The sequence below is a fragment of the Silene latifolia genome, chromosome Y (assembly GCF_048544455.1).
Source record: "Silene latifolia isolate original U9 population chromosome Y, ASM4854445v1, whole genome shotgun sequence".
NCBI lineage: Eukaryota > Viridiplantae > Streptophyta > Magnoliopsida > Caryophyllales > Caryophyllaceae > Silene > Silene latifolia.
In genome coordinates this window covers 213750372-213766272 of record NC_133538.1, presented here as the reverse complement: position 1 = coordinate 213766272, position 15901 = coordinate 213750372, and the positions used below count along the sequence as shown (strand labels likewise).

The following is a 15901-nucleotide window of genomic DNA, read 5'->3' as shown; positions in this document are numbered from 1 at the left end:
TTCTTGAACTGCTCGATCGAGCAACCCTGAGCAAATAAAGCATTCGATCGAGTAGGAAACCACTCGATCGAGCTATTTAGGCACGCTAGACTTTGAAACGCACGCGTCTCCAAAATGTTAGATTCCAAGCTCCGGCTCCTTATTCTCCATGAATGCATGCAATTGGGACAAATTAGGCTTGATTTAACTCCTCTTCGGTTAATTCCTGCAAATTACATAAAACGAACCAAAGTAGAATATTCGGGGGTATTTGTAGCTAGATGCTACATAAAAAGTACATAAATGCGTGTAAAAAATGAGGTAAAAACCTTATATAAAAGACACGCATCAGCACCCGGTTGCCTTTGCGAGTTTTGGCTAGACAACTGAGTAACCTGAGTGTCCAACATCTGGCTATGAGCCACAAGTTCGGAAATTTTAGTTGTTTGCTTCTGCTGAATCATCAAACTCTGTTGCAACATAGCTTTAAGTTCCGTCATATCATCATTTGGAGCTTGTTGATGAGGTTGCATCTGTTGAAATTGTTGCTGATTAAAATTCAAACCTCTTTGGTTTTGCCTGATAAAGGTACCTTGTGGCTAATTTACGTGATTTTAAGGAATGATATATGCATTGCGTACGGGAGGATTGAGCACATTATGACTCCTTTTAGGGAAGAAATTAGAATAAAGGGTACCTTTCTTGAAAGATTGAAAGGCATGAATTTGCCCTATCGTACTCATACACCTCACTGCACTATGACCATCAGTACCACATCTCTCACAAGGGACCTCTTGTTGAACCATAGCATGGACTGTCTGCTGCTAACCTAAAGACTGGGCTGTCCTCATCTCGACAATTTGTGCAGTTAGAGCCTCTAACTGATCTGCAATCGCACTATCTGAACCACCTCCTCTTGTACTACCTCTGAGGTTACCATACTCAGCAGTGTGTGTATCAATCTCTTCGATCAACTTCCAAGCATTATCATCATTAGTATTGTTCTGGAATCTCCCATTGGCAGAAGAATCAAGGAGAGCTCTATGATCATCTTACAACTCGTCGTAAAACTGGTTGCAAAGGAACCACTTCTAAAAACCATGATGAGGGACCGAACGGACTAGTCTCTTGAAGCGAACCCATGCCTCATTTAGATCTTAAGTGGGACCTTGTTTGAAGCTTGTAATTTGGCTTCTTAGAGCATTGGTCTTCTGCGGAGGGAAATACCTCTTTGTAGAATGCAAGAGCCAGTGAATTCCAGTCTGTAACAACATGAGCCTCCATATCCAAATCACGTAGCCACTCCGCAGCACCATGTCGCAGAGAGAAAGGAAAAAGCACCCGTTTTACTTGGTCCTGGGTTACCCCAGCAGTCAAAGGGATGGAGCAGCAGTAGTCAGTGAACTTCTCCAAATGTTTAGCAGTGTCTTCACTAGCTCCTCCTCCAAACATGTTTCGCTCCACAAGTTGATGTAAGATGGACGAATCTCAAAAGTTCCATTGTCTGTGGTAAGGAGCTTGAATCCTTTAGGAATGTATGCAAGGGTGGGCTGTGAATAGCTAGCTAATGTAGGCATGATCGTAGTAATGGCAGAAGTAGAAGTATCCTCTTCAAAGGACTGATTTTTTACAATAAAAGCGGCGTAAGCTGAATCAAGCGTACTCAAGTCTTCTGCTTGATAAATCTCCTTCTATAAGTTTCGTCTAGCTCTAAGAATCCTCTCTGGTTCTGGATCAAATGGTATGAGCTCAAACTTGAAACACCTAGGCATAAACAAAACTAGCACTGAAATGTGAGAAACGGTCTCAATGAACACAGGTTCCTTGAGACATGAGACAAACTAAAATAAAATAAATAGAAAATTATTGCCTCCCCAGCAACGGCGCCAAAATTTGATAAGCTGTGGCAACCCTATGATTAGTGTTATCTACATCTTTTTTATCTGGAATGTTTGGTTATGGGGTCATAACCTTTGTCTCTTAAGGGGGGTAGGAGATAATCGCATGTGTTTTTGGCATGTGTTTTGAGGTTGGTATGGTTGTGTGATCATAGTTTGGCTATTGTTGAGTTTATGGTTAGTGTCCTTTTTGAGTTGGGTGTTCTTTTCGAGTTTTATGGTTAGTAGGTTGGGTCATGTTTGGTTGTATCAGGTATGGTGTGAACTTTGGGGACGAAGTTCGCTTTTATGGAGGGAAGACTGTAATACCAAAAAATTCTGGTCACAGTGCACTCGGTCGAGTAGGAGGTACTTGGCCGAGTAAGTCGTCGAATGCTTTTAGACAGGATATTGTTTTGGGTGCAGTCGGCCGAGTTGCGAGGAACTCGGTCGAGTACTTCAGGTACTCGACCGAGTACCTGGTCTGACGGGTTTATTTCCACGGTTTTGATTAGAATGATTAAGGAGTATATATTTATCATTTCCGTCGTCATTAACATTTCATAATCATTTTTACAACCTAATTCACTCCTTAATCACCCTAATCAACTACCAAGCGAGTATCTATCATTTTGGTGTTCGGATTTTCGTAGTTCGCGTGCATACCAGTTTGTAAGTCCTCAATTTCTACTCTTTTGCGTTAAGTCATCTGGCAATAAACCCTAATTGGGTTGGTTCTTGAGAATGACTAGTACTGATGATTATAGTTAGTAATTGCTTGATTATTATTGTTAGGTGGAGATTTCTTAGAAGAACAATTCTAGCCTTATTGTGTGATTGATTGCAGAATTGCGAATAAGGTAGGGTTTCCTACTCAGTCTTTGTACGGTTGATTTAAAATAATGTGTTATTGTGTGATTCTTGTTGTTGATATTATTGTGGAGATTGGTTATTTTGGTACTATTGTTGTTGATTATGAAGCCATTGTCGGGAGATGGTCTTCACCTCCATGTTCACCCCTTGTGGCTCCCATCACAAGCGGGATGTGCACATTAATGATCTGGGATCGGTCGTTGCGCTGAGCGGGACTGAGGTGGGAAGGCTGCGGTCTCCCACTGGCGATGTGGGTAACCTGTTGCGATGGGTTACCTGGAAGATCTGGGCTACGGCTCGGATAGTGATACTTGGAGGCTGGAGTTATACTGTTACAGGATTGAGATTGTTGGTTATTGTGTTGTTAGAGCATGTTTTATTGTACAGTTGACTGACCCCTTTTTCTGTTGTTGCAAAACCTACGGTGATCCATTTGGGGATGGTGAGGAGATGTCTAGCAGGTATTGATGTTTGAGCTTGTTGCGGGATTGTACGAGACATCTGCGAGACTATCACATTTTAGCTTCCGCTGTTGTTTAGACTTTCACTTGTTTAGTTGAGTTGTACTTATTTTGGGTTTTGGAACTTGTAACTTTCTTAAACTTTATTTTATATTCATAAACGTTTCATTATGATATCTTTGATATGTACTACCTCGAACAACCAAGATGGAAAAACTTCCATTTGTTAAGGTAGGCCTTGGTAAGACACTTTGGTAAATGGGGGTGTTACAGTTATAATAAGGAAATTGTCTAAAAGTCATAACAATGTGGACCTTATTATATTTCGCCCTAAGCGAGGCAACCTTCCCTCCTCACTCACTAGTAAGCGGTTTTCACTCTCCCTTGAAACTGTTCACCCCACCATCCCCTCCCTTTCCTTCTCTTGCCACCCTTTCCTGTAACTCACATCACACGAGCCCTTTCTTGCCGCGACACCTATATCGTCGTTTGCTTGCGCTACCCTCCCTTGCCGTTCTCCACCCCACAAAGTTATCCCTATTCCTAGCACCACGAAACCACACATGAATAATAATTTGTAAATAACACGAACCATAAATTTAAAAATTTCCAAAAATTAAAATAAAGGAATTAATTTGATTCATAATTATGCAATTAACGGATTAAAAACTTGTTCACCCCAAGTTATCATTCATAATTAATGAATCTGCTTAATTTGAGAGGTTTTAAGGTTAACAATTGAGAGAATTTGGTTGGTTTTTACTTACGAATATGCAAATGAAAAATGGTGTATAAAAGGTAATGCTTTGAGTAAAAAAGTGTACTGCGAAATAAACTACGGAAAAAAAATGTCTTAGTTTTAAGCATTACAAATTATAAAACACAAAAACTTAAGAAAGACGGACTCACATTAGACTCACATTATAAGACGGTTTATTTTTATCTTTTTAGAAAATGGAACGGTCTCATTTGAAAAAAAAAAAAAAATGCACCACTTCAAAAATTGCAGAAAATTTGTGCAAAAGAAAACAAAGAAAATTAAAAAGGGTGTGGAATGTGGATAAGCAGAATTTGGGTGAGTTGTCAGGCTATCCACCTCCAGAGATAACAAGAATGGCAACAACACAACTTAGTATACTTATTAATCCCAAGAACAAAAACCAAAGCAAAGAATTAAAGAGATAAGTCAATTAGTCCAAAAATGGAGGTGGGTATGTCATTAAACCCCTTAATTAGACTTCCCATGAAGTTAAACTCAAGAACAAGTGATGAAAGTGCTACCTCCATTATCAGGCATTCTTTACACTCTTCTTCCATTACCAAAAAACCTCAAAGGGTAGTTTCACCTTTGCAATTTGTAGTTGTAGCCAAGGGTAAAAGGGGAATGATGACTCGTCAATTTCAACCTCCAACTCCTCCTCCTTTGCCTAAGATTGAAGATGATGGCAATCCTCGCTTTGTCATCTTCATCCGTGCTGCCAATGTTTGCTTTCTTTCCTTCTTCCCTTTTTGTCATTTCATATTAGTCTTGTAGGTAATAGAATTTTATTGAGTCATGAATTGAACAGGTTTATCTATGGTACCCGCTTAATCTAGTAACTGGTGGTACAACTGCAAAGATAATGGTTGCTGCAAAAGATAATTTTCTGGGCAAGTATATCTACAAGGACACACTTACCAGGAATATAGCTGCTGTGGTTTATCGAGTAAGTGCTTTTGCTCATCTAACTTACATGCTTAAATCATTTTTGAAATTTGAATATGAATTGGAAGATATGTTAATAACTAGACATGTTGCTGATAGTAAGTCAGTATTGTACAGGATGAGAAGGAGACTATTAAGACAGCACAGAAACAGAATCGCATGTTACGGAATGCAACAGAGTTCAGATTCGGCTACAAGATTCTTGTAATGTTTCTACTCTCCACTTCCATTTATGTTGTAAAGTATATGATGAATTGTTATGGTTAATATTGATGATTAAAGGATACAAAGATACACATATATATAGTTACAAAGAGCAACAACTAAGGCCTAAAGTTAAGCTAACTAAATACACAAAAATAGGATACATTTGACTAACAAAGGAAGAGTAAAATAAGGAGGAAGTTAAGGCAGTGGACTCGAGTTTGTTGGAGTTGTTGACTCGATCTTGGTAGATGATATTGACTCGGTTTTATTCTTAATACGCTCCCGCAAGATGGACGGTCGAAGAGTAAGACCAATCTTAATAGCAAGAGAAGTGAAGCGTGGTCTAGCCAACGGTTTTGTAACAGTATCAGCTAATTGATCGTCACCGTTGATATGTTGAACTCTTATTGTGCCTAGCTGAACTTGTTCTCGAACAAAATGAAACGCAAGAGCTAGGTGCTTCATTTTAGAATGGAATATAGGATTGGTCGAGTAATTTGTAGCTCCCAAATTATCGTAAAATATAACCGGAGCTTTAGGCAATGAGATCTTGAGTTCGGAAAGAAGTGATTTCAACCAAAGCAGCTCCGATGTGGTGTGAGCAACAGCTCGAAACTCAGCCTTGGTTTGGTGGATGATCGAGATAAGGCGCGTTGCTTTTTGGAGGACCATGAAATGGGATTATGGCCAATAAATACAATGTAACCGGTAGTCGAAACATAATCATGTTGATCCCCAGCCCAATCGGCATCACAATAGGCATGAAGATTGAACGCAGTGTTCTTGCGGATATGAATTCCTTGATTGAGCGTGCCCTTCAAGTACCTGAGTAACCGTTTGAGGGCAGACTAATGTGTCGATGTCGGAGGATTACGAAACCGAGCAAGTCTATTCACGGGAAAGGCGATGTCAGGCCGTGTCAGGACAGATATTGCAAACTCCCAACTATGGCTCGAAAGGAACTTTCATCAGTAATAAGTTTGGTTCACGGAAAAGAGGCGGATGCGAGAGCATGGGAGTGGTAGATGGACTGGAGTCAAGTATGTTATAACGGGTGAGAATGTCGGAAATATACTTCGTTTGATTAATGTGTATACCGGATGCAGTAGGGGCGACTTCCATGTTGAGAAAATATGACAACAGGCCGAGATCTTTGAGTGAAAAACGACGAGAGATGGCATGAATGAATGTTTCGACACTTGCATTGTTGGAACCTGTAATTATGATATCGTCGACATACACTAAAACATAGAGACGGACATTAGAGCAATCATAAATAAATAAGGATGAGTCAGAAATTGAATTGCGAAAACCGTAAGATAATAAATAATTTTTGAGCTTTGGTGTACCAAGCTCGAGGATCTTGTTTCAAACCATAAATAGCTTTGTTTAACTTACATAATTTGGAGTGTCGGAATTTGCAAACCCAGATGGCTGAACCATATACACGGACTCGGTGAGGGTACCTTGTAAAAAAGCATTATTAATGTCGATTTGGTGAAGGGTCCAGTTATGAGAAACGGCAAGGGATAGAATAAGACGGATGGTGGTGGGTTTGACAACGGGACTAAAGGTTTCGGAGTGATCAAGACCGGGGCGTTGGTGGAAGCCTTTAGCAACGAGACGGACTTTGTGTTGCTTGAGACTACCATCTGGGTTATACTTAAGACGGAAAACCCATTTACAACCAATGACGGGTTTTGGGCATGAGCAGGAGACACAAGAGTCCATGTCGAGTTGCGAATAAGAGCATCGTATTCCTCTTGCATCTCAACTCGCCAAAGCGGATCAATAAGTGCTTGTTTTACGGTGTTTGGGGTGGGATAAGAAGTGGGTAAATTGGAGAGTTTGGCATATCTAGGATTAGGTTTGCGAATGTTGTTAGAAAGACGGGTATTGTGTAGGGGAACGGAAGTAGTTGTCGAGCCCGGGGGCTGCGAAACAGTAGAGGAAGAAGTGGGGGCAGTGGGTGGTTATTGAGAAGTTGTCGTGGTAGAGGAAGGGACGGAGGGTGACGATGAAGTGGGGTTGAGGACGAGAACGGTGAGAGTGAACCAATCTGCGGGGCTAGGGGGTGGGAGGAGAGGCGAGCTGTAGGAGACGGGTATAAGGAAACTGATCATCAAGAAATCGAACATGACGAGAGGTATAAACACGAGAGGTAGGGGGTCGAGACATAGATAAGCACTTTGTGTGAGAGAATACCCAATAAAAATACATTGAATAGAACGAGGTTCGAGTTTGTGAGCAATGTACGGTCGTAACCAGGGAAAGCACAAACAACCGAAACTATGCAATTTATTTAAATTGGGTTCTTTGGTGAATAACATGAGATAAGGCGATTTATTTTGGAGAGTAGGAGTCGGAATTCTACTAATAAGATAGACAGCGGTCGTGAAGGCGTAAGGCCAGAAGGAGGACGGAAGTTAAGCGTGAGTGAGTAAGGCAAGGCCCGTTTCAACAATATGACGATGACGTCGCTCGGCAAAGCCATTATGCTCGGGTGTATGTGGAGGTGAAGTAAGATGAGTTATACCATTAATATGTAATTGATTTGTCATCTTTTTAAATTCACCACCATTCTCGGAATAAAATCGGTGAATTGGTTTATTATAATATTTTTCAACAATAGCACGAAATTTGAGAAAGGTAGAAGCGATGTCGGATTTTTGTTTAAGCGGATGTAACCATATATAGTGGGTGAAATAGTGAACAAATATAACATAGTATTTGTATGACTCAGGTGATAGGACGGGTGATTGCCATAAATCAGAGAAAATAAGAGAAAATAAGATCGAGTGGAGCATTGGACACGAGTGTGGAATCGGAAAACGGAAGACGGTGGCTTTTATTAATGTGACTAAGCAATACAATCATCAGAAATAGAAATGCGAAAATTAAATCTAGAATTAAGAACTTCAAGAATTTTGTTGGAAGGGTGACCGAGACGATGATGCCACGACGATTGTCCCGGGCGAGGAAGGGGTCCACACATACATTCCATCAATGAGTGTCCCGTGAAGAAGAAGCTCCCCCGTCTCTATGTCCTTAATAGAAAAAGAAGAATGTGAGAATACGGCATAAGCATTATTGTCGAAACAAAATTGAGTGACGGAAAATAGTTTTCGAGATATTTTAGGAACAACAAAAACGTTATTGAAAACTAGAGATTTAGAGGAAGAAGGGGAGAGAGTAAATGAACCCGTGTGAGAGATATGCAGCGGAGACCCATCACCAATATAAAGATCATCGGGGCTTTCATATGGTGTATGAAGGGAGAGAGTATTCAAGTCATCCGTGATATGATGAGAGGCCCTACTATCAACGACCCATGATCGTGGTGGAGTAGAGGACGAGGCAGCACCAGTATGCGCTTGAGGACGAGGACCACGGGGTTGGCGAGTTGGAAAAACAACGTCCGGATAGAGGCGTTTAAGGTCACCACAATCAGAGGTAACGCGACCAACAGTATTCCAGAAGTGACAACGTCTTTTCTACGGATTTTTGTAGGTGGATTGACTCGAGTTGGGTGTATTGTTGGTGGCGGATTTTGGAGTGTAGGATTGTCGATTTTGATTGTTTTGATAAGGAGGTTGATAATTGGAGCGATTTTGATAATTGGATCGATATGAGGCGGCATTAGCGGATGGAGAAAAGGAGACGGCATGAGTGGTTTGCTTGGCGGAGCTCGTGTTGAATAAGCTTTTCATGGAGAGACTCAAAGGAAATCGGGTTGTCTCTCTCACGAATCGCGTCAATGACCGAGCGATATTTCTCCTGATTAAGACCATTAAGGATCTTGTTAGTTATATCGTCAACATCCATAGGATGTTCAAGTTTGGCAAGATCATCACTACAAGCCTTAATCGACGTCATGTAATCAGTGATGGACATGTCGTCGGTGTGAGAGATATTCTCAAGACGGTCTTTGATTTGAAGACGATGGCCACGGGACGAATTTGCAAATGTGCGGAGGAGATTGGACCATGCTTTATGGGACGTGGTGTCATTGACAATAAGGTCGGCAATAGGAGAGGAAAGAGTGCCCGTGAGAGCACCAAGAACGAACGAGTTGATCTTGGCGATACCATGTGGTGTAGGTGGGGTTGGTAGTCGTGGTAGGGGCAGTGGCAGGAGCAACAGGAGCAACGGGTTCTTGGGTGATCGTTAGGGGTGGAGGTGGGTTAGTGCCATCAAGAAACGAGAATAGTTGAAGACCGTTCATGGTAGCACGGATTTGAAAACGCCATTGACGAAATGTCAGCGGCATTAGCGAGTTGGAGTTGATGAGCCATTGAGAAAAGGAGAGGTTGGGGATGAAAGGAGGGACGTGTATAGGATTCGGAACTCACAAGAGAAATGTTTATCGTGTTGATCGTGGGGATCGTTAGACTCGTGATACCATGTAAAGTATATGATGAATTGTTATGGTTAATAGTGATGATTAAAGGATACAAAGACACAGATATATATAGTTACAAAGAGCAACAACTAAGGCCTAAAGTTAAGCTAACTAAATACACAAAAATGGGATACATTTGACTAACAAAGGAAGAGTAAAATAAGGAGGAAGTTAAGGCAGTGGACTCGAGCTAGGACTCGAGTTTGTTGGAGTTGTTGACTCGATCTTGGTAGATGATATTGACTCGGTTTTATTCTTAATATATGTTATCTCCTCTTGTATTTATCCAATGCTCTTGAAGCAGTCCTGTCTATGAAGTAAAGAGGATGTGTTTATACACGCACTAATTGTCTGATTCTTCTTTTGCTAAATGCAGGAAGGCACTAATGTAAGAGCTGCTCTTTCTCCAAAGAACGTTATTGAGGTAACTTTGGCTTTATTTTAACTCAAGTCTACTACACCTTTTGTTTTCTTGCCAGTACAACGTGACTTGGAAAATGTTTACTCACAAGATAGCTTAGAATCATGGTGTGAACTGTGAAAGGTTGACTAGACATTATAAGAATGGTTGTGAAGAATTTGTTTTTTCACTTGCTCTCTGTTACTTTGGTATGTTCCAAGAGGTCTTACTGTAATGTATATCGACTGTTGCTAGCTTTGTCAGAATTTCTCCTCACCCTTCGTTTTCTAAGTGCTGAAATCATTGTTAATGGTAATGTCACTTGTTCTTTCCAGTTGCCAACCCCTGATCAGCTGAAAACGGTGGTGGATAAGGTCAAAGATTTCTTTGGAGACGCAAAGGAATCCTTCGGAAACCTGACATCCTTAGACACAGCGTCATCTGAGGAGGTAGAAGAAACATCGAAGTGAGTGCATTTAGTTTACAAATGCAAGGACTTGGTAACAACACCCGAGTGGCTCTCTCCATAGCGTGGTTATTATAGGTGTCATATCCAGGCTTTTTCTGTATTGGACATTTGTAATTTCATGAAATTGAGAAGCTGTTTTGATATATGGATGGATAAATGTCTTTCCTTTTTCACTCTTTTACCTCGTTCAAAGGATGATGTATGCTGACTGAACCCAAATGATGCGTAATTCAAAAGTTGGTCAAAAAAGTTTTGAAAAATGTGGCTTCGCTCCGGCTCAGACCGGGGACCTTTGGTTGTTGGACATTATAACCAACTATACCACAAAACAAAACCAAGTTGTAATCAATGCTAAAAAAAAGCTACTATCACAAACAAAAACGATAGTCAGCCCAAAATTTTAAAAAACATGGCTTCGCTCGGGCTTGAAACGGAACCTTCAGTGTGTTAGACTGACGTGATAACACACTACACAACGAAACCGAGTTGTAAATATTGGTAACAAGAACATAATATTGTTTCTTACTCCAATAAACAAAAACGCGAAATGCCCACCGTGGGACTCGAACCCACGATCACAAGGTTAAGAGCCTTGCGCTCTACCAGCTGAGGTAGACAGGCAATCGCGCATTAGTAAGATGGTTGTTAGTGAAATACATTTTTCAAGTGAACAAAATACTCCTTCCGATCCTCAATTGTCTTCCCTATTTCCTAAAATGAATTATTCATGTTTTCTTTCCTATTTTCTTTTCTGAAAGATTTTTGTGGTTCAAATTTATTTGCATGTGGGTCAGTGTGTTTTGTGTGGCCCAAATTCATTTCCTTATTTCTTATGCAAAAAAAAGGGGAAAAATATAGTAAATAGGAGGGAGTATTATTTAGAGTGCAAACTAAATGCACTCACTTTAGTGTCGTTTCTACTAATAATAAAAGCAAATGAAAAAAATAAATACAAATTACGCTCTTGATTGCTTCCTGGACTATACCATTGGATTATGGGTGATTCAGAGATGTGGTGAACATGGTGTATAAAATTGCTAAATCAGATATCGACGTATCCAAATTTTTGACTGTGCGAATAATTCGAGTGCAAACATACTTTCACATGCCAAACTTAATGCTTTGTCATCTACGTCTCTACCTAGAAATTATAAATCTGTTACAACTCACATTGTATTTACAAAAATAAAAAATTAAAATGTCGATTTCTATAATCCTAAATAAGGTCTTATCACAAATTATTCCTACCTCCACTCGATCACGATCAACATTTGGATACATAATACTAAGTACATACAAAACTATACACAGAGAATAAGATTCGTGAATTTGCAGCGAAAACTATCAGATGTTACAGTTGGTAAGACTGTTATGTTAACGATTCTGGTAATCTCTCTTCTTTCTCTCTCTAAAAATTCTCTCTGAAAACAGCGATTGAGTGGTGCACTCAGCCTTGCTTCTGTGACACCCCCGGATTTCTACGAAAAGAAAATGCAAACTTTGCAGCGGAAAAAGCGATGTTTTAAAAAACTTTGATATTGAAAACCGTGGAGTCACTATGCAAACCAAAAAGTTGAGTTTTAATAAAGCTTTTATACAAAATACAACTTAGCAAGATGAGCGGGATCTTAATCCCTAAATAAAATTCAAATATAAAAACTATGTATAATACTAAACTACAACGAGGAAGGTCAATCGTTGTAAGTACAACGCTCGCTAGCTCACACGTCTTCACCGGCAAGAAACAACACTATCACCGGTCATTCATGTAAACATGAACGCCACAGTCAGTGGTGAGTAACTCAAGGTTCTCCCAACCACATTATATCAAAATGGACATAACAAAGAACTCAAATAAGGCAAGGCATAATAAATACGGGATACAATTCACTTGAACAAATAAGCATGGGATCATTCATGTTAATTAGAATAATAAGAGAAAGCAAGATATAATAGCAAATGATCATGCCATAGGTATATTTAAATAAGTGAAGTAAAGCAGGGCACATATATTGGGTTAGTTAATCACAAGCACGAATTCCAATGAAATGTGACATATGCAACTATCCAAATTACACAAAACTAGCTAGTACTTAAGTCATGTGAGATAGATAAACGAGTAGTCAATCACCGCAATACATATAGTTGAAAACCACAGCCATTACTTTGGAAATACTTTAACAAACATTGCACGGGACGTGGCTATTAACGGCACATGCGCACTCATGGCTTTCATCTCACCATAAGAAAGGATGGGATCATCAATCCCGACGATCATATCGCAACTAAAAGGCTTGCATCTCACCTTTAGTGTCCGATAGGACCAAGACTCTTACATTCAACCACATAAGACGTAAACTCTCATGTAGAAAGAAATATGCCAATGACCATAATCAAGCAAGAGAGTTACTTCTCTAAGACTCAATTCCTCCTGGTAGGACGACGATAATATATATAATCCTAGTCTAAACTTGGCCAGATTCTCGGGAGGTCACAATTACCCGATTTGACATGCGGGAGAACAACCCGCATCCAAAACTCGATGACAGAACAAAAATCGAGTACCCCGAATTCGGCAGAACGGCACGAAAGAGGCGGAAAGAGCATAAGTTAACCAACACTTGGCAGAACGGCACAAGTAAGGCGGAAAGAGTAAGTGAAACCATTATCCTCTCGGTAGGATGACGTTAATATAATACGGTCCTAGCCTAAGCCTAATACCGAATCTTCAAGATGAACGTTTCTTGATACGACCGGACGACGATCATAGTACGGTCTCGGCCTAGACTTGGTATTAGACGCTCGGGATGTACTTTACCCGATTCAGCATGCGATAAACATTTCGCATCCAAGACTCGCGCAATAGAACGGAAGCCGAGTACCCTGAATTTGGCATAACGGCACAAAAGGGGAGGATAAGGGCACGGGTAAACCAAACTCGGCAGAACGGCCCGAGAGAGGCGTAAACAAGTCAGGCAAGAATGTATAGCATAATGACATTTCCATGAGAATACGACTCAACACAAGTAAATGTTCAAGATAAGCATTTCATACTTGAAACTTGATAAAGATTATATTCGACCATGAAAAAGTAAGAACTCATATATGAAGTATACAATACCATTTCATTCTTATATAACATGAATAAACATTATATTTCATATTTATATGTCACTGGAGCTTAAAATGGAACAAGCGATAACAAATGAATTAACTAATACGAAACACGAGGCGAAACGTAAACAAACCAAACCCGAACCTTTCATAAGCATTAGAACCAAGATTAAGAATCATATGAAGTAAATCATGGAAAACAACGTATAGAAACACTTAACTTAACCAAGTACATAATCACTTGATAAGAAAACAACCTTAAAATAATTGTTGTCCACAATGAGTTGAAGCTCAAACTTTACAACAAAAGACACTTCTCAAAAAGTATGTCAAAGATGAGCCTCGGCTTATTTGCGCCAGAATTTAAATATCACCCTCATAAGTGAGAAATTCAACAACCACACCACCATCTTTACCAAAGTTGCTCCAACATCCTTGTTAGACACAAAATCAACCTTCAAGTTTCAATTATACAATTAAAATAATAATCAACAACATACAACTCTTATAAATTATCTCACTTTCATAAATAAGACTTAATAAGGTAAACTCAACATAAAGATTTCATCTTTTTCATTCAAAAGCTTAGATCTCAACATACCCACATACTAAATCACCATTTAAGACATATTTCACAACAACAATTCTACCAACTTCATCATTTACAATATTAATCCAACAAATAATCTCATGACATAATTAAACATGTCAACAAAGCATGATTAAGGCGGATTTTTCTCTAATTAACCCATATAAACAACCCATCTCATCCAATTGAACAAACATGTGACAAAAGACTAGAAATTCCTCAAACAACCATAAGACAGTCTCACACACCAATTTATCCAACAATGAACATGTGAAACATGTAAAGATTCCAACTTTAACAAACACAAGAGTAAACTACAACATATAAACACATAAAATTGACATAATGTCGAGTAACTTATCACCATTACCTTTTAGCACTCCAAAACGTCAAATAGCCATGCCCGAGTCCTCCAAGCTTGTTTCCCAATAAAAACCGCAAGGAAAAGAGTGAAAAGCTCTAACCCTAGAAAGACGAATTTGTAGACTTGGAAAGGTTGCACCTTTCTTACCTAGAAAGAAGGAGGGCGAGATAAGGATAAGAATGGTGCAAAAATGGTTCTACTTGGTGACGAATTGAGTGAGATATGATGAATCTAGGTTTTGATGGAAGATGAGTGTTAATGGTGTTTGTTGAGAAGATAATTTCAGAAAAATAAAGAGGGAGATGAAGTTGTGAGGTATTATGTGAGGGTTTTATGAAGAGAAAAGAGTAGGAGAAAAGCCCATAAGTTATATAAGGCCCAATTACTCAAATTGAGTCGGATCTCACTAAAAACACGACTCAGGACTAACTACGCATCTTAAAAGGCTAAGACAGTTATTATTATTATCATAATTATTATTATACATATAAAGTAACATTGTTATAAAAGTGGGTTTAAAATATAAGTAGAATAATAAAATAGCTAATTAAATTATAAATGCCAAAATGGGAATTTCGCGGGTGTTACAGCTTCACCGTCATGCCGAGGGGCCGGCCGCCCAAACTTCCGGTCATCGGTCGTAATACTAGATCAAATGATAAAGCTATTGATGAAAAAACAGGATGATGATTCTTCGATTCGTTCACCTGGATCTGCGGTATTAGGGCATTTCATGGCAACTTCATCTCCGGTTGTTTCAGGATCTTCTCTAGTGGTGATAGTGCCGTCTACTTCTAAATCTATGGAGCAGGTAACATCTGAGTCTACTCCTACACCTATGGTAATTCCTGTTGTACCCACTCATGTGGTTAACCCTGGTGTTCCCAATCCACCCCCTAAAAAACCCTATGTTCAAGCTTTAAAATCATCTAGCAAGGGTATGACACTATCGTTTGTTAAGGGTATTGAAAAGGAGGTTGTTATTCAAGAAGGTGATATTGCGCATGAAATTGAATACAAGAGTTGTACGTTGGTTGGTACTATTATGGGTAAACAATCTTCTCTTGTAGTACTTAACTCGCTGGTTTCTAAGCATTGGAACCATATTACTACGCCTGAGATTCTCTATTTTTCTCGTGGGTGGTATTATTTTAGGTTCTTGTCTAAGGAGGACAAGTCAACAATTCATGCTGATTCTTTGAATATTAATAGGCATCCATTGGTGTTAAAGTCATGGTCCCCTACAGTGGCTGAGGAACTGTCTGAGATCACTACAGTTCCAGTCTGAGATCACTACAGGTCCAGTCTGGCTCTTTTTCCCTAACCTGGACCCTTGCTTCTGGTCCCAAGCTGCCTTGAGTAAGGTTTCTAGCTTTGTGGGTCGTCCTATTTGTTCTGATGAGCCAACAACTACTAAGAGTAAGATTGCTTTTGCTCGTATTTTGGCGGAGGTTGATTTAT

General features: G+C 39.6%; 1 protein-coding gene and 1 non-coding gene across 2 annotated transcripts; one reads left to right on the top strand and one right to left on the bottom strand.

Annotated features, from left to right (window-relative positions):
* The first annotated feature begins 4180 nt into the window (after positions 1 to 4180).
* LOC141633768 (protein HHL1, chloroplastic-like) lies at positions 4181 to 10633 on the top strand. Its single transcript, XM_074446180.1, has 5 exons — positions 4181 to 4673; positions 4759 to 4896; positions 5013 to 5099; positions 9881 to 9928; positions 10240 to 10633. Exons 1-5 carry the CDS (start codon positions 4392 to 4394, stop codon positions 10372 to 10374), a joined length of 690 nt encoding a protein of 229 aa, XP_074302281.1. The 5' UTR covers positions 4181 to 4391; the 3' UTR covers positions 10375 to 10633.
* Positions 10634 to 10921: 288 nt separating this feature from the next.
* Positions 10922 to 10994, bottom strand: TRNAK-CUU (transfer RNA lysine (anticodon CUU)). The gene has a single exon. It is a non-coding gene; the product is annotated as a tRNA-Lys (tRNA).
* Positions 10995 to 15901: the final 4907 nt, after the last annotated feature.